This window comes from Schistocerca serialis, chromosome 8 (assembly GCF_023864345.2).
Source record: "Schistocerca serialis cubense isolate TAMUIC-IGC-003099 chromosome 8, iqSchSeri2.2, whole genome shotgun sequence".
Taxonomy (NCBI): domain Eukaryota; kingdom Metazoa; phylum Arthropoda; class Insecta; order Orthoptera; family Acrididae; genus Schistocerca; species Schistocerca serialis.
Window position 1 is genome coordinate 443,204,269 of NC_064645.1, and position 20,425 is coordinate 443,224,693.

Here is a 20,425-nt window from a genome sequence, read left to right on the forward strand (position 1 = left end):
GAACTGCACAAGAAACCGTTTCATAAACTCACGAACTTTGCCTACTGTAACAACAACGGCAACTTGGCCTCCCCAGCAGTAGTGATGACGCCTTTACAAAACTGGCAACGAGGTTTACAAAAGTAGCATAGCTTGCAAATTACAAAGTACATGGTTGATAGCAGTAGTGTTTTCACTTTGCTCAGCACACAGCTGACTGTAATGGGGACTTTAACTCACCAGAAACTGTTGGTACACTGATTCTTTTTCTTTTAAATTTCTTGAGACAATGTTCTTTTGGAGTGCGGCCAGCTGGTTGAAGCTGAGTGAATGTTTACATTTGTTAGGCTAGTGAGAAGCTGTGCAAGTAGTTCCATAGTTTGAACTATCAAACACAACAAAATAAATTTCAGAATTAAACCTCTCCATACACATTAAAAAATGTGTGTGGAGGCCAGGACTTCCCTTTCACAAGTATTACTATCACTGACTGAGCTATCCAAGCATCGCTCATGACCTGTCCTCAAACCTTCAAACTTCCATACCTGTCCTACTTTCCAAACTTCACAGAAGCTGACCAATGTATCTTGTAGTACTAAGTTCAATTACCCAAGTAAAGTAATTAAATGGCTTTCGATTGATTATGGTCTCAAGTTGACAGGCAGATAATTAAATACAAATAGTGTGTGGCAATATGGAGGATCTAGTTGTATGTTGTTGGAAGTGGCAGAAACCTAAGCAGGAACGGTGTGGTAGTAGTGGGACACTAGGGTTTGAACACTGAGAAGATGTGGTACATGGAGGGTCACATGGCCGGCACTTGGCACAGATTGGCAATGACCACGTTGGACAATGCTTTGTTCACAGTCTCAACTCGTGCTGAATACTGTGCAGTGGTGGTAATGGAGTTTGTATATCATGTGGCTGCTGTCACAGTTGGTCCTGCACTTGACTGGCAAGTAAATCCCAGTGATCACTGAAATAAGGGGGGCAGTGAACAGATTTATGGAACAGGTCTTCCAATAGGGTCTTCCACGGATACATGGTAAGTTGTTGGAAACATGAAGAGGCAACAGTGGACAAGGGCATTATGCAACTTCACACAGAAACAGAATGTTTGGGGGTTTTGTAAGATCTAAAGCAAGCGGTACCTAACTGGTAAAGTAATTCCATGCCCCATGCATAAGTTCTACAAAAATCAACCTCACTTAACAAACAACTGATAAAAAAGTATTTTACTTTGTATTGTTAAACTGACTCTTTGAAACAAATCATCATAGCTTTCAAGAGAAAGGTTCAGAACAATTTCTAAAAAATTTAAGCAATTTCAAATTTTACTCACTTCCTCCTTATGCCCTCAACATTTCTATGTTGCGATCAACTGTTGCTTTGTACAATGCCATTTGTAATTCTGTCATTGGACAGTACACAAGCACTTCTTTCTTTGGTGGTAGCTTCAATTCTACGTCAGTCTTCAGACGACGCAACACGAATGGTGTAAGAATCTGTAATATGAGATAGTTTTATTAAATTATGGGAAAGAGAAAACATTTGTTTTTAATCTGCATAATACAAGTGACCTAACGAACCTTATTTTTGTAATGATTTTAATTCATCTTCATTACAGTTAAATATTTCAGTGAAAGATCACACCACCATTATTAAGATACAGTAAATGATTAAGAAAATTTCTGTTTATTAATTTATAAAATATTAATGTCATAACTTTATTGAATTAGTAATTGGTTTGAAGTGGCTCTTCATCCTGGCCTATCCTGTACAGCAAACACTGTCTATGCTCTTTTTGTTCATTGCTATTTATCATTCACATTATAACTTCTGAACAAGGCTACACTCTGGACAAGCACTTGAAAAACGAACTTTCCTAATGCTTGAATTTATATTCACTTTTTAACATGTTTCTCATTTTCAAGAATGTTGTTCTTTGTCAAAGCCAAGTATATGTTTTATAACCATTCTTCTGACTGTCATCAGCTATTCTGTTACCCAAATAGCAAAATTTGCTAATCCTCCCTTTTTCAATGTTGATGGAATTTTATAACCCCTTTTTGAGAAACTCCGCATTCCGTTCAACTGATCACCCATGCCTCTTGCCATCTTACAATCACTATGCTATTGGCAAACATTACAATTTTTATTTCTTCCACCTAAAATTCAATAATTTTCACAAATTTCTCATAGGTTTCCTTTACTGCTCACTCTATGTACAGATTAAATAACATAGGAAGAGAGGGACTACCACACAACTCTGTCTCACCCCTTTTTCTATTACAGCCTCCTTTCACATCCTTATAAAATTAGTTCTCTCCACAAGTTGTAAATAGCCTTTCCCTCGCGTTATTTAACTCTTGCTATCTTCATAATTTCAAAGAGTGTGTTCCAGTCAACAATATCAAAAGCTCTTCTTAAATTTACAAATGCTATAAACATTGGTTATCCTTTCTTCAATTTGTATTCTAAGTTAAGTCACAAGGTCACTATTGCTTTACTGTCTTATTTACGGGTCAAAATTTTAAGGTCCTAATATGTTTACCCCAAAATTTGAAATACACTAATAGTTAAAAGCTGTAAAACAAAGATACAGGTGGATGTGATTGGTTGGTTACTGACTAAAGAGAAATTAACTATCCACTTTCATACACAATTTAATTTGATATATAGAAAATCTACTCATCAAGCGGTGGCATACGGAACACACTGGTAAAATGTATTAACGTTTGCAGGCTTACACAGCTAGTGGCTGCTCCTTCCGGCAAAAGGGTTGTCGGGGAAGGAAGAGGGGTTATGGAAAAAGACTGGTGAGATTTAGGTAAACGGGCAGTGTTCAGTAAAGTTGCCCAGAATCCCAGGTCATGGAAGAGTTACCTGATGGGATGAGAAAGTAGGACTGATTGTTAGACACTGTACCGGACGAGATTTGTAAGCCTGAGAGCTTAAAAGTGGGAGACGGACTAATGTGTGACACAGAGATGACTGCCAAAATATTGTGCACAAGTTAATAAGAGCGAAAAGCTAAGTGCATTGTATGTAACATAAGTGGGGGGGGGGGGGGGGGGGGGGGGAGGGGGGGGGGGGGGGGAGGGGAATAGACAGGTCAGAAAATAAAAGATGTAGAAGAGTTTACATAACAATGTTTTGCCCTTTACATCAGCATGACCACCACTACGTTATCACTTAGGATGAATGGGCATAGCCAGAGGATGTGCACTGGAAACATACAATATCCTGTTGCAGAGCATACTCTGCAACATGACAGTTGTGACCTCGGTGCCTGTTTCACCACACGTGAAATGTGGGTTCTTCCTTGAGATACCAGTTTCTCAAAATTCTGCAGGTGGGAACTGGTGCTACAACATGTCCTTGGCTCTGGCCACCCACCTGGTCTTAATTTATGTTAATTTCCTCAGTCTCAGCATTTCTTCGCAGTAACTATTCCTTTCTTCCCTTCTTTTCTGTTTTCTACATGTTTCATTTTCTGAGTTGCCTATTTTTCACTCCTCTCTTCCACTTCTGTCACATACAATGCACTTCCCTTTCCGCTCCTATTAACTCATGCATCACATTTTGGCAGTAATCTCTGTCTCACTTATTATAGTCTCCTACCTTTAAGCTCTCAGGTTTCAAATCTTGCCTGGTGCAGTCCCCAACAGTAAGTCCTTCCTTCTCATCCCATCTCTTAAGTCCCCCGGACCCGACGTTCTGGGCGACTTTTCCGGACTCTACCCCTTTATCTAAACCTTGTCAATCCTTTTGTCACTCCTCTTCTTTTCATTCAACCCTTCTGCCAGGAGGAGGAGCCACTGACTTCGAAAGTTTGCAAACTTCAATACTTTTTAATATGCATGTTCTCCTGATGCAGATTGGTGAGTAGATATTTTTATCTATCCAATTACATCATATTTTCAAAAATTGATTATTCCCTTTGATATACAGTAAGATAATCTATTTTATCATATGGATAAATGCGCTGAAAACACACTACATCTAGCAAGTACTTCTCTTCTTCTAATTCACTGAAAGAAAAAAACTATTTATGGAGGTGATAAAGGACAGTAAGTGATTTATTATTCAGAACATAACATAAAAGTTTATTTAATTTGGCAAAATAAGCACATGTATTATTGATTTAAGATGAGAAAGAATAATAATTAGCATCAAACTTGTTCAATTGTTACAATATTCTACACAGATTTGCCAATGCTAAACTGGGATGTGCTTAGCCCCGTTAAAACAGTGGCAACTCTAGATTAGTCACAGTTGGAAAGTAATAGCTTTGATGTGCTCGTGTGCACAACTCAGTTAACTACATTGTCTGGAAAAAGGCCAGATGTGTTACAAATGCGCTCAACACATGTGAGCAGAGACCCGACAGGCAGTACTTCACTCTAAAAGGGTGTTTCCTCTGTAGTCATCACAAACTCTTATCACCTCTCACACACTGTCTTATCACTATCCTAGTTTCTAGAAAGCACCCTTTAGGAAGTACAATTGTCTGATCATAATGTTTCTTTGCTATTTCTCAAAGTGTTTACATCCAACTCAAATATACCATTCTTGTGCATAAATTTGGAGTCACACTATTTGCTATCCATGAAAATGAAGATCTCAGTGGTTGTTCTCAGTGTAGGTTCTCCAGCATCCAACAACTGTTGGGCAGGTGTCAAGAGTTCGGCAGCATGCAAGAAATGAGCTAAGAGGGATCTACTCAAACCTGTTAAATACCTCACAATTCCAATCAATCGGAAGAACAAAAAATTTAATTTTTTTTTAAAAAAGGTACAGCAATACAACAAAATTTGTGATCAAAGCTACAACATTTTTGAAAAATTTTTGAATTTACATCCACAGTCTCTTCACAAAATAGTTAATTCTACTACAAACTTTCTCAGCTCTTCGCATAGTTAGCTAAAAAAGGTAAGCAAGTCATTATCACAACAATCTAATGACAATTTATCATAATGTAAAATAATATTAATTCAAATCCAGCACATCTTCAATGCTATCTTCACCTTAATGGCTTACTCCCTTTGTCAGCCACCTTCTATCGACTGAGAGAGAAGTTTTGCTTAGCTACCTGCAGGCACTTTATTCTAATGCTGACAACTTTGTGTGAAAATAAAATCAGTATAATTTAATTCCTGTGGAACAGGACAAGATAATACGTGGCCAAGTTATCTGTTGTGTGTAGTAATGTTGTATCCCTTATATTTGAATTATAATTCACCACATATTAAGTCACTCTTTGGACCACTTTAATGAATGTCTTTGCAGAGCTTTCGTTTCACAACGTAAACAGCACTTGGCTGTATAACAACCTAGTGAGTGAACACTAGAATAGGTGGTACATGCATGCTGTGGCCAGGCAATAGGAACAAGTGGCTGGGAACCACATCCAACTGGGCATCATACAGGGCACCACCCAATAGAAGCACAGACTATAGGGAGCTGGCACTGAAAGTAGAAGATTGTTGAAACCGAATAACCCAGGCAGTCTGACATTTTATTGTGTGACAAGGTTGACTTTGTTCATTATTATTCATCCTGTAAAACTGTATGCGTTTTGTGCAGAAGACATAGTCCAGGCGGCCACAGTCTGGATACATCATTTGAAAGGAAAGACTGCTTCAGCTGTAAGTACTGTACTTATATGCATGACTAGTTTCCCAACATTTAGCTGCATCACCAGGTCACCCAGGTGCAACCTTTACAAATTAATAGACAAAACTCATGTCAGGCAAGAAAAGATATATGGGATGAATGTATTCAATGCCCAATGACTGAACCATGCATGATAATGCACATTTGAGGGTGCCACTTTTTTGCAATATTGCTGTGCTGTACAGGGAACACTTTGAAACAGTTCCAACCTGTTAAGGACTTATTAAGGTGTATGGTTCACACACACACACACACACACACACACACACACACACACACACACACACTCTCTCTCTCTCTCTCTCTCTCTCTCTCTCCCCCCCCCCCCCCCCCCATAAGTATCTTTCCTTTTATTGGTTTACTTTTATCTGTTGAGATAGGAATCAGTAGTTCAAAGCTTAAGTTCATCCCTAGGATATTAATGACTTTCAATTATTGCTTGGTATAATAATTTTTGTTCTTCAAGGCTGTATACAAAAACTGCATACTTACATTTTATGGCCTTCATTGGCCCATTTTAATCAATTTCATAAAAAGGATTTTAGTTTCCTATTGGGCAGTATAACTTCATTACACAGGATATTACAGAAAATCCACATACTGCTGTTTTGTTCACAAATGTTTCACTGGTCTTCTGTGTTTGCACACACTATGACAAAATTTGATTTGCAGCTTCAGTAAATAATGTTGTTTTGCACCCAAATTCCAATTGCTAAAGTTTACATTCAGTGGTGTCTCCTCAAAGAGTAAAGTGGCATAGAAAGAAGCCTAAGCTTGGGAAGGAGGGTCAGACCCTAGGCCAAGACGGACCTATCTGTTGTGAGGTGGGCTCATTTTCTGGTGCTTATCCTGGCAACTTGTTCCACGAAAGATTGCAAAAGAAATTGAATGGAAGTATTTGGCAATGAAAAATAAAAAAATATGCTGTGTTCCACTACATTATCTGGTGTCGTAGGTTTCAAAGCATCATCTTAAACCTACACACATGGCGGATGGTATATGTAGTTTCAGAACACATGTACATAGTTCCAATGCAAAATAACAAACTGATTTTTAAAAATTTATGTCTGCGCAGTTTTGCCAGGTGAGCAAGCATTTAAATCCAACTCCAACGACTTAAAACATGCAATTACTCTGGATTTTCCATGCGCTTTTCTTCTGTTTTGGCTCATTTTCATTTAAAAGTTTAAGAATAGACTACTACACATATACTCAACCTGATGCATAGTTGACAATACATTCATCTTCTTCTCTTGTTCAATTATCTTTACGTCACTACTCATTTGAGTTAATTCAGATGCCATAAACCAAGACTCAAAAACACTGAGGTCATTAAAAATTTCTGGCAATAAGAAGTTGAGCAGTGACCAAAGTTCTGTCAAATCATTGTGAAGTGGAGTGCCTGTTAGTAACAGTCTATTAGCAGCATTGTACTTCCGAAGAGCCCTGTTACAAAGAAAAAAAACTGTTTTACTGGTAGAACAATAACAATAAAAATGATTATGAGTCAACACAAGAAGAAAGTTTCTCAGCAGAACGATTCACACTTCAAGGCTGCCATAACATATGAAGTGTTTACCTTGAGAGCATACTTTTATGGTTTTTTAATCTGTGACCCTCGTCGACAATGATGTAACGCCATTTAATATTTTGCAGCTCTCTGGCACTGTCAGACAATGGTATCTGGTAAGACGTAACAACAACAGGATATGTTCGATGAAATCCTGGTACTTCATGCTTAGTGCGGATTAAAGGCAGTAGTGCAGCACGTTTCTCTTTGTTCCCATGGAAAAGAATTACAGGAACCTGTATAAAAATGAAACAGTTTAGTATTGGCACAGATTAAACAGTGTAATTCACTATAGACGGTAGTGAAGCTGAGGAAAGTGATGGCCAACTAAAGCTATTCACAATCCGCCAAAGGCAGCGGCACTTTAAGACGACAGTGATCAGGATCAATATCTGATGGTTAGGAAATCATTGCTCCTAGTAAATGGTTAAGTTTTTGTACCTTGCAAAAAGTAACCACGGACTACCATCACTGTGAAATTGTTTTCTGCAAACTGATGTAAACAATTACAATGATGCGGTAGTAAAGGGGATCAGGGATCATACTTAAAAATGGATCCATTAAAACTCAAGAAATCATTTCACTTAATGGAAGAATACAAAGGAAGAACAAGAAAATATTTCCACACATGTCCAGTTTGTGTTGGGATAAACAAATGTCAACAAATTTTCATTAGAACGGCTACTAACAGAAAGCTGTGACAAGCCAACTAGCCACCAAACATGAAAATGAGCGCTATCAGCAGCGAACCAACAAGTATACTCCATCTGCCCACTGCCAATAATTTTTATTTTAACTTACAGGAGAAAAAAAAGTCGCAAAGTGTACAGTTATTTTATTAACAAATCATTAAGGCAATTTCTTTAAAAAAATAGTAACTACTGTATCCTAAGGAAAATTCACTTCAGAAAATTTTAAAATTACATGGGGACAGAACGGCTAGTCAGTACCTATCTTTAAATAGTGAAATTTGAAGTAGTACCAATACCCATAAGTAAGAAGTAAATCAAAAATCCTAGCTGCCAAACAGTAGAAACTCCGTGTTGGAATATCAACACTATAAGGAAAAGGGAAGACCGCTACTCACCATGAAGATGATGTATTGAGTTACAGACAGCAAGAATGAAAAGATCTTTACACATTTAGCTTTCGGCCAAGGCCTTCTTCAGAATACGCACAAGCACCCCTACAAACACACATTCACTCTCACACACAAGCACGACTGCTATCTACGGCAACTGGAACCGAACTGGGAATTCCAATCTGAGCTGCAGGAGATGGGCTCTCTTTTCTGTAGAAGGCTTTGGCAAAAAGCTAAATGTGTAACAGTCTTTTCATTGTGCCTGTCTGCAACTCAAATGTACTCCTAGCTGTAATTTCTTCCCTGGGGGTTAAAGAGATTAATGTTGGAGAAGGTTGAAAAATAGGGACATGTCACTCAGATTACAGGCTGACATGGACAAGGGATGACAAGACAAAGGGGGAGGCATCAGAACAGAGCTGATGATGGATTACCAGGAAGAGAACTGGAAAGTGGATGAAAAAAATTAACCATCATCCCCAAAGTAAAACCTGCCCCATACACCAACTCATTGTGATAAATTATACAATAGCAGAGGCAAAGCAATGTATGAAAAAACCATGTTTGCCAACTGACATAATACAACTAACAGACAACCCTCTCAGTAAAAAAGCAAAATTAGTAAATAAATTGGAGCCTACTTAAATTTTTATGAAATTTGAACTGGAAACTGTATCACAGAACTTCTCATGTAATAACTTTGATGACTACGATGTTCTAGCATTACACAATGAGTGTTCAAAAATTAACTTCTTTATTCATTTCTTTCTCATGACTTTGGATCTATTGCAGGCAGCTCTTTAGACAGATGGATTTTGTTTACATCTGGCAGAGCTTACACCAGATCTCAGATTAGAAGTTTAATCATGGCCTGCCCAATGTGAGATTCAATTTTTATTTAATAAAGAGTGAACAAGTAGTGTGAGACTTGTTTTGTGCAGCAAGAATTTACATAGTGCTTGAATTCCAGTGGAGAACAATCCTTTCTCCCAAAGTCTGGGGAGTTAGTTGGATGCAGGAGTCACACTTTTGTGTTTATGAATGTAACAACTGAATGAAAAGTTTGTGGGTGAACTGCTGGACTGTAAGTACAAATACAGGGTGTTTATAAATGAATATCGGGTTTTAACGCTTTATAATATTTTTTTATATTAAACTTACAGTTATAAATGATATGTCAAATGAAAGAGCAACTCAAATAGTTTTAACAAGAACCTTATAAATGTTCAATGTAAGCACCACTTGTCAAATGGCACACATCAAGTCTATAGCCGAGTTCTTCCCAAATGTTGATAAGTGTGTCATCAGTGATTGTAGCAACAGCTGCTTCAATCCGGTTTCTTAATTCAGGGTGGTCTGCTGGTGGCGGAGCACGTACACACAATCCTTGATGAAGCCCCAAAGGAAAAAATCGCATGGCGTTAGGTCAGGTGAACATGGAGGCCATGCAAAGCAAGCCCTGTCATTGGGCCCTTGTGACCCATCCAGCACTTGGGAACATGGGTAAATAGACTTTATGTGTGTCACGTGACAAATTGTGCTCACATTGCACATTTATAAGGTTCTTGGTAAAGCCGTTTGAGTTGCTCTTTCATTTGACATATCATTTATAACTAAGTTTAAGGTAATAAGTATTATAAAGCATTAAAACCCTGATATTCATTTATAAACACCCTGTATGTACAATATACCAACAACAGGAGTTACCATTAGACGCTCTGATGAACTGATGGCAGTCTCCCTTTATAGTTGTGGGTGTCTCCCATTCATTCTGCACACAGGCAACACACCAAGCATTCTGACCCAGATTCATACTCTGGCAAACCTCTTGGCTGTCAGTCTTTTCAACACCCTCCCCTCCCCCCCCCCCCCCCCCTTTCAAGCTTCAAAGAAATTTAACATTCCTTTTCAAAATCATCACTATGCATGATACTGCACCTACCTTTGGTGCAAAACGCTTGAATTCCATCACCCAGTTGGGTAGGGTTGATAAAGGGCCAATTATAAGGAATGGTCCAGAAACTTTCATTTCAATGAGGTGACAGATTAGGGCAATTGATTGGAGAGTTTTTCCCAGGCCCATCTCATCAGCAAGAATTCCATTGACTGCATTTTCATACAATGCCTGGAACAGCAAGAAAAGAAGACAGAGTGTAATTTTGCAGCACAAACAATTAGTAACACAAACACTTATTTAGTAACTGCTTCTTGTAACTAGCACAGTTGACAGGATATTATAAATACCAATCTTTCTATTGGTGATAATTAATGTTACTAATGGCAGTAAAGAAAAGCAAGGCCAACTGTGGACATTTTATGTACTCTGGATTTCTATGCATAAACAAAAGACATTGTATCATAGAAAATCTGAAGATTCAGTATTCTTAAATCACAGGATCAACAAACCGTAATTAGCAGACAATCACAAAGATCCTGTAAGGACTTAAAATTAACAATGTTGGTTTCCCTACTGTTTCATAATTAAAGAAGAAAGTCAGAATCATATTAACCTCTGTTTCAACATATTTTTTCTCATATGATGGTTAACACAGTTAACATGAAATAAGAAGGAACAAAAGCAATTTAAAATTCATTGTAACTAACAGTAAGAAATCAAACATAGAAGGGTATTTTAACACTAACTTATCTCTGAGGCACATACACAGCCATTAGATCAATATTGCAATACATTCATAAACAACATCTTTTTATCGGAAGAGCAAGGAACTGTTTGCTATAAAAATGTGTGCAACATGTCAGAGGAATTACAAAGAAAATACGCTTTTGATGCACAAACTAAAATCAACCATTTTCTCCAACAAAACAACAACCAAACTGTAAGCTGCCATTATAAACTGCATACAGCTTGACTGACATCCTTAAATTACCAGTTCAGAAACATCCCTAAGATCTAATTTGGTTTCATTAATGGATTCAAAGGTTGCATTTATGCTGCAATCATGCTGCGGGCACATTGCTGCTTGCTGGAAGCATTTATCCTGCAACTATTCATGTAGCTAGTTGAATTAAGTTACTTGCAGATGTGTTCAAATGGCTCCAAGCACTATGGGACTTAACATCTGAGGTCACCAGTCCCCTAGACTTAGAACTACGTAAACCTAACTAACCTAAGGACACCACACACATCCATGCGCGAGGCAGGATTCGAACCTGCGACCGTGGCAGCAGCGCAGTTCTGGACTGAAGCGCCTAGAACCGCTCTGTCACAACGGCCGGCTGCAGACGTGTGAAGTGGAACCAATGTTCTCTGCATTATATGACAACAGTAATTTGAAGAATGAGATTTTCACTCTGCGGAGTGTCCGCTGCAGAGTGAAAATCTCATTCTGGAAACATCCCCCAGGCTGTGGCTAAGCCACGTCTCCGCAATATCCTTTCTTTCAGGAGTGCTAGTTCTGCAAGGTTCGCAGGAGAGCTTCTGTAAAGCTTGGAAGGTAGGAGACGAGGTACTGGCAGAAGTAAAGCTGTGAGTACCGGGCGTGAGTCGTGCTTCAGTAGCTCAGTTGGTAGAGCACTTGCCCGCGAAAGGCAAAGGTCCCGAGTTCGAGTCTCGGTCGGGCACACAGTTTTAATCTGCCAGGAAGTTTCAACAGTAATTTGTTTTGACAAAAATATCACTATTGCAAAGGAAGAGGAAGACTTTGTGTGGAGTGCACTTTTGAATGCAAAACATCCACACTACAGATGCTTTCACCAATTCTATCAATAGATGTTAAATTATTGGGACCACTTTTTGGGCAGTAACAAGTGTCACAACAAACATCCCATACTTTAATTATTATTGAAGCAGAAGTAGTTTCATACTTGAAATTCAGTCCAATAAAAACACTGTAATTTTACGAAAGTGTAACTGTTGCTCACTATTTGGTAATACAGTATTTCAACAGTTTTTATCTACCGTGTATTTCATGTGCTGCACTTTTCATACGTAGATTTTTTGCCCTGATATTTTACTGAATAAAAATGGTAAGTCAGGTGAAACAATGGCACTAATTTCAAATAAATTACTACAAGTAATTTTATTCGATATGAAGTGATGGTATAACACACAAGGCCTCTGGTCCTAGATAGCTTTGCAGTTAAAAACAATCTAAATGAGTGTGTGCTTCATATCATCACTAACAGTTGGTTGTTAAGTCTTCGAATTACCTCATAAAGGTCAGAGGAGAGACTGCCTGCATTCCAGAAAGAAAAAAGTATCATTAAGGAGGTGTAGTCCACTCAACAATGGCACAGACTGAGTGACCTTTAAGTAGCTAATCACAGCACGTTTCTGACCGGCTGGCAATGAGCACTTCTCACAAGATGAAACAATTTGATACTCCAATGCTCCCAGTTTTCTTCTGGTCTTCACAGATTTCAGAGCTAGCCTAAACTTGCGAAATTCTAGGCCTAAGATTCCTCTTATTAGTCAATCTCTCACATTTACTCAATGTTCATGTATCACAGTTACCACTACTATTTTGTTCACTGCTGCACACCAAAAGGCCCTGCAGTCAGAATGGAATGCCAAGGACTGTCTCGTCATGGAACAGTGAGGCGTAATTTCTGCTTCGAACCTGCCCTCTACTCTATGGGACCCACTCCACTCTAAAATAGTCAGATCACATGCTGCGTGTAACTCTTGTCTTCGAACACAGCCACCAGCATACACCTCACCTCTAGCTGACATATCTGCCCAAGCCAACATAAAAATACATGCAGACTTTATGAAAATATTCTGTGCAAAATTTGAACTCTTATTCTATATTGTGTTAATATTGCTGACTGCTCCAGGCGCCAAGTTGGTTGGTTGACTTGGGGGGGGGGGGGGGGGGGGGGGGGGGGAGGCTAAACAGCGAGGTCTTCGGGCTCATGATCTAGGATGGAATAAATCAAGGGAGGAACAACATAAAAAGCACAGTCCAGTCAGAGAGAAGGAGTAACATGCAAACAAAGAGGGAAAAGGGATGTTCAGAACAGCTGGAAGGGGAAAGAACACAACGGGATGGGTGGAAATGGGGAGAGTAGGGGTGCCCAGAAAAGCTACACACAGTGAGACACCAGCACCACTATCACAATACAACTGGAACACCACCAGGAGAAGGGGAAACAAAACACCACAACAGATCAGACAAAATGTAAGGAAAAGGCGGGGAGAGCCTGGCCAGTGTGGAGACAAGGTCAAGGCCTCCATAACCAGTAACACCAACGATAACTAAGGCACTCAATACCAGAGACACCAGCAATGACTTACACCCAAGAACACAAAGCATTTTCGTAAAGAAAATCGAGGACAGATGTAACCATGTGGGGGTCGTCCAATAACACCCAATACAAGGAAGGTGAGAAGGCATATTTAGTGTGAAGGGCCAAAAGTTGGGCGCAGTCCAGCAAAATATGGATCATTGTAACCGAAACCCTGCCAACTACAAGGGGGCTAGGGGTCCTCATTGCAGAGCAAAAAACCGTGGGTCAACCTAGTACAGCCCAAGACAAAGACGGCAAGAGATGGTAGAGTCCTGCCAGGAGAGGCAGAAAAAAGAACACCACATGATGAAAGTCTCCTTGACGGTGCGCAGTTCATTAGACAGGGAGCGGTAGCGTCCCAAGAGTCAGCCCACAACTGAACAAAAAGAGATTCAAGAATGAGATTTTCACTCTGTAGTGGAGTGTGCACCGATATGAAACTTCCTGGCAGATTAAAACTGTGTGCCGGACCGAGACTCCAACTCGGGACCTTTGCCTTTCGCGGGCAAGCTTTGGAGGGTAGGAGACAAGGTGCTGGCAGAAGTAAAGCTGCGAGGACGGGCCGAGAGTTGTGCTTGGATAGCTCAACTGGTAGAGCACTTGCCCACGAAAGGCCAAGGTCCTGAGTTCGAGTCTCGGTCTGGCACATAGTTTTTATCTGCCAGGAAGTTTCAAAAAGAAATTCAAAGTAAAGCTGCAAATCTGCCCCTGGAGAATGGGATGGTAGATGGTCACTCTCCAGCCAGATCAGCAAGTTCATTACCTGTGTTACCTACATGGCCAGGAACACAAAGGAAATCAACCAAACAAGCATGATCACCAACCAAGATCAGTGAGAAGATTGTGGATGGCAAAGACCAAGGGGTGGTGGGAAAGATACCGAGCAGTGGCCTGAAGACCACTCGAGTCCGTACATAACTAAACTCAGGCAAGGGAGAACTGTTTAATACAAGGAGCCTGAAAGAAGGTCATCAATTCCACAGTAAACTCCTAACATGTGGCAGGCAAGAGATGGTGTTCCGTGCCAACAGAAGTCGTGGAAACATACCCCACATTATCAGCACATTTAAAGCCATCAGTGTAAAAAACAATGCCACCCTGAAACTCCCATAACAGCATTTGGAACAAACAATGGAACACCACTGGAGCACTGCCCACAGAAGAGATTCATCTAAATCCGTGTGGCTGAGTAACTAACCAAGGAAGCATGGTTGGGAGAGAATGTACGGAAGAGGATAGGGAGACAGGATGGATGTCACAGTGGGGAGAAGTGAGGCTGAGCCCAACTGGTAAAGCCACCCAAGGGCAGGCATCGGTGGGCAACGGCCCAAAGTCGCGAAAAAAATAGAATAGGAATGGTTAGCAGGGGAAGAGTGAATAGTGATGGTATAGGAAACCCAAGGCTGAGACCACCAAATTTAAAGGGTAGGGGTCCCAGTGTCAACCGAAAGATCAACAACAGGGCTAGTGCGAAAGGTACCAGTGGCTAAATGGATACCACAATGGTGAACTGGGTCCAAGAGAAACAGCGTGGAAGGGGCAGCTGAGCCATAAACTTGACAACAGTAGTCCAGAAGGGACAGAACTATGTTTGGTAAAGATGAAGAAGGGTTGAATGGTCCGCACAACAAGAAGTGTGGGCAAGGAAGTGAAGAACACTGTGTTCAGATGATAGATATGGGGCAAACAAGTAAGCTTGTTGCCACAAAGAAGGCCCAAGAAATGGAACTGAGAGACCATGGTTAGGTGTTGGGCACCGAGTTAGAACTCTGGAACAGAAATGCACCACCCTCGACTTCAGGGTAGAGTATTCAAAACCACGTGAGAGTATCCACTTGGAAGCGTGTTAGATGACACACTGGAGCTGTCATTCCACATTGGCCACCGAGTGGGAACTAACCCTCATACAGAAGTCATCCACATACAGAGCAGGTGTCACCAACAGTCTGGCGGAAGCCATATGTCCAGTAGAAAAAAGGGGACACTTAATACGGAGCCCTATGGAACGCCATTCTCCTGGGTCCAAGGAGCGCTGGAACAGTAACAACCTGGACTCTGAATAGCTGCTGGAACAGAAACTGACACACAAAAATCGGGAGGCTGCCCTGAAGAACCCACTCATGGAGCGTAAGGAGGATGTAATGGTGCCAAGCTGTTGCAGGCCTTACAAAGATGGAAGAAAACTGTGACAAGATGGCAGCACTGATAAAAGGCCTGCTGAACTGCAGTTTCCAATCGAAGCAGATAATCGATCGGAGACCATTCCTCCTCAAAGCCATACTGTTAAGTAGATAAAAGGTCCCAAGATTCAAGGTCCTGAGATTCAAGGTCCTGAGATTCAAGGTCCTGAGATTCAAGGTCCTGAGATTCAAGGTCCTGAGATTCAAGGTCCTGAGATTCAAGGTCCTGAGATTCAAGGTCCTGAGATTCAAGGTCCTGAGATTCAAGGTCCTGAGATTCAAGGTCCTGAGATTCAAGGTCCTGAGATTCAAGGTCCTGAGATTCAAGGACCCGACTGAGCCAACGAGCCACGAAGTCTAGAACTTGCAGGGGTCATTTGTCAGGCTTATGGATCGGTAACTATCAAGGAAACAATGGATTCTTGAGACAATCTCTCCATTGAGAGTGGAAAATGCCTTGGAGCCAAATCTAGTTAAACATCTGGAGGGGATACTGGCATTGTGGAGGACAGAAGTGTTGAAACAATTGGTTACAGTAGAAACAGGGCCACAAGAAGCTACCATTCAATAAAGTGCCACTGTAGGATTCCACCTGACAAGAGGTGAAACATACGCAGGAAGCTTCAACCTGCTGTTTCTGGAGAAGGAAGGCAGCTAGATAGGGTCCGACATTGATGCAGTCGCAAAATGGATTGCAAAGTGTTCCACGAGAACCGACGGATCTGTACAAAGGCCACCTGGAAGAGCAAAGCCCAGAATGGAAGACTGCCGCTGACAACAGAGGAGGCTGCAGAATGTATTCCAGACCCGTGATGACAGGACAGAAGAACCTAGAGACAAAGCATTCCCAACACGCTTGTTTTCTCCATTTGATTAAGTAACGGGCTTTGGTGCAAAGACATTTAAATACAATAAGACTGGCAGAGGACGGGTGTTGCTTAAGATGTTGCAAGGCACAATGATAATCATTGATAGCACTGGCAAGAGCCGTGCTGTACCATGGAACTGGTTGATGGTGAACGGGGCCCGTCAAGCGGGGAATGGCAATGCCAGCAGTGCAGATTATCTTATCAGACAGTTCATGGACTACTTCATCAACACAACCAGACATAGGAGGTGTGAACACAACCTGAGAGGTACACAGAGGGCAATCATTACGATGAAAAGCCCAGCATGGAAACCTGGTCATCGGGAGGTGGGAAGGGAATGAGAGAATCAATGCGCACGGTCATCATGTGTGGCGATCAGTGTAACGAAGGAAGAAGGGAAGGGGAAGAGAGCAAAAGATCAATGGCAGAGAAATTGCCATAAGCAGCACTAAAATGAGTAGGGAACCATCATTAATAAGATACAGGTTGTGGTCTGCAAGAAACTGGTCAATGGGGAGTTCAAGTTAGAGATTGCAAACTGTAATGGCAGATTCCAAGTGGACTCAGATGGCAACCACTTGCAAAGTGGTAAGAAGTGGGATCCACGTATTAACAATATCACACAGACCGACGTGCAGACACTACCGGAAGCCCTCAAAGGATCAACCTGGTTCCAACAGAGGGGAGAGACAGCACCTCCGGGGGCACCAGGGGGCCTTGTCCTGGGAGTTATGTTTCTTCTTCTTCTGCTCCTCCTCCTCCTCTTTCACAGGTTGAGGACAGCAGGGTACAGTGGGAAACAAGGCTGTTGCAAAATCAAGAAATGACAAAGCGCAGGCAATCTCGGGGGCACACAGATTGTGTCTCATGGCAGAATTATGGTAGCAGGTCTCTGGCCTGAGAGGCACTGGGGGAAGGGTCATGGCAGGGAGCCCTATCACAGATGGGTAACAAAGGACAGGGGGCACTTCTTTGGCCAGGGAGGGGTAGCAACACCTGTAGGGGAAGGTACGGGAACCTCAGGGGAGGGGGAGAGGAGAGGGTGACAAGACTGCGGTAAGGAAGATGGAGGATGGGGAAAGGATTTAAGAGAGGAAAAAGTAGACGTCGCCAACACAGGGTGGAGTCTAGGGCTTACACTCTTGTATGTTCTTTTCTTTCTTATAAGCTGGGCAACACGGTGAGAGTGGAGAGTGACTGTTGCGACAATTTACACACACGGGTGGCAGAACACAGGGGCTCGCCTCATGGAGTGAGTGTCCACAGTTACCACAGAGGGTCCGTTGTACGTCTGGAAGACGTGCAAGAAACGCCAGTACTGAAAGTACCTCATGGGTGGCAGGACATATGGCTTCACAACACACCAATAACCTTGACACCTTGACCTTCTCTGGAAGGATACCTCCCCCGAAAGTCTGAATAAAGGTGCTGGTAGGGGTTTGCTTGTTTTATGACCTTCCTGCACACACTGAACAAAATGAACACCCCATCATTCCAGATTAGCCAAGAGTTCCTCATCAGTTTGAAGGATGAGGTCCCAATGAAAAATGACTCCATGGACCTTATTCAGAGACTGATACTGAGGTGTAATAGATACTGGGATGTCACCAAGATGATCACAAGCACAATGAGCTGCAGACTGGGTGGCAGAAAGAGCTTTGAACAACAGGGAATCGAAGTGCATTTTACTGAGAGACTCCACTTCTCCCAATTTGTCGTCGATCTATTTTTCACAAAAAATAGTGGCTTTGTGGTGGTGAATGTGTCCCTGTCCATCCTAGTGAAGATCATGTAGTGGTGAAAGTATTTCACTCAAAGTTGGCAAGCCTGGTCCTCCTCCCAAGGTGTCCTGGTCCTCCTCCCAAGGTGTAGCCTGGGAAAGGATAGACTGCAGATTCGTTAGAAATAGCATTCAACAATCCATTACCACTTGAAGAGATGTCTGTACAAGAACGGCCAGATTTTTGGAGCTTGATACGCTTCATATGCAAAGTATCTGCCCTGATACCATCCACTCCAATCAGGGGCTCTCCCCATGGGCACCACCCAGCCACACCATGGGCTGTCTGGCACAGTGGCCATTGCTGGGAGTTCCGATGCTCTAGAACGACAAGCAACCACTCCTAGGCATATTTTGAGAGGCAACAGATCAGGTATCAGATGTACGGTTCGTGTGCTGTCAAGCGTGCTCAGCCAGATGAGTATGTAGGAGCCCCACCACACGGACTGGCTACACATGCTAGTGACGTAGCAGGACGGATGGGGGCTAAGACAGGGAGGAAGAGAGGAAGGAAGGGAGGAGAGGGATCCACATCATAGACACTAGGGTGGGTGTTCTTCCCCAAATGGCTCATACTACAGACAGAAAATTTATAAGTGGAGGTCAACCCCCACAAAGAGACCACAAATGATGAAAGAGAAAAGCCAACAGAAACAAAACTGCAAGGAATAAGGGAAACCAGGTACATAGCCAGGAGCAGGGCCAGTGAGGAAGGAGTGAGGATGGGGATGAAGCGGCACACGGAAGAAAATGCATCCCAGGAAGGAAGAATGGGCTGCAATATCCCTGTGCCCTGTGGGTGCCACGCACAAACTCATGGAAGAATCATGAGCCCTCTGGGGATATAGACACCACATTGACAACCCTTGTACACTCAAGGTGGGTTAAGATGCAGTGCCACTTGGGAAACTGTGTGCTTTGGACACGATGTCCACAGAGCCCTATTTCTGCTACGCATTTTAGCTTTTCAACAAACGACCTGCTTACACGTAGCCCCTGTGTTTGCTGCTGGTCTTTTGTCACTGTTTCAGTCTTCATTTTCTGTTACTGGCTATTGACTAAGATTCTATTTTGCTTAGAAAGTGACAAGTCATCTTGGTTCTACAGAGGAAGCAACAGTGAGAGTGAACTCTTTCACTGGGATGATAACGACTCTTCAACAAAATCTGCAACTATCCTACGCTGATATACACAGCTGCTACATCACATTCATCTTTTTCTAGAAGAGATGAAAATTCCCCAGAATCTGAAGTGTCAAAAAGTGAGCTGAAATACTTGGGAAAAAAGAGGACACTTTAGCAACACATTTCGCAGTAGCACTAGTGATTTTGAATTTGACGATTCAGCTTCAGGGCACAATTTTTAGCAGGAAAAGTGTCCAATATTGTCATTTTTTTTGACATCTGTAACAGATCTCAAATTCCACAGCAGATGAAATCAAAAAATTTGGTTTACACATTGTCGCAAAAGCATCATAATCGCAGCAATCTAGATTGTCCAGATGGAAAGATATGTGGCATGATCAACTGTATTCCTTCCTCCCCTACTATTTATATCACAATGGCTTGTTATAAAGCTGAAAATTAGTGACTATTGGTCCAGAAAGACCACTGGAACACTAGTTTCCAGTGAAATTATGTCCAGAGTCAGTTTTCTGTTATTTTCATAATGTTTCACTTTAGCAACAACTCTGCCAATAACCAAGGAGAATGTTATCTAAAATTAAAAATGTACTTGATAAAGTGTGTAGAACATTCCACAGTGCATTTAATCTACAACAGATATTCTGTATTGAAGTGCCATACATGGTCCTTTGACAGCCATTTGGGCCCCATAGCAGTGTCCTTTGAGGGAGGATTTCAATTTTGGTAATAGGAAATAGGATGCTAGTGCCAAGTCATGAATGTAACAGGTTTTGGGAATCGCTCAGATGCCATCAATTGTCAGGCAGGCAATGACCTCTGAGAAGGTGTGGCTGGGTGCAATGTGATGCAATTTCCAATATCAGGCAATGGCTGGCCTCACCTGGTTGACCCT

General features: G+C 41.7%; 1 protein-coding gene across 1 annotated transcript in view; it reads right to left on the reverse strand.

The window, feature by feature from the left end:
- Positions 1–20,425, reverse strand: part of LOC126416795 (lymphoid-specific helicase-like) — a gene marked incomplete in the record, with an annotated part of 155,008 nt that overhangs the window by 76,184 nt on the left and 58,399 nt on the right. Inside the window, 4 exon segments of the mRNA XM_050084665.1 lie at positions 1,335–1,484; positions 6,876–7,104; positions 7,238–7,464; positions 10,252–10,434. Of these exon segments, the coding sequence (XP_049940622.1) occupies positions 1,335–1,484; positions 6,876–7,104; positions 7,238–7,464; positions 10,252–10,434 (789 nt within the window).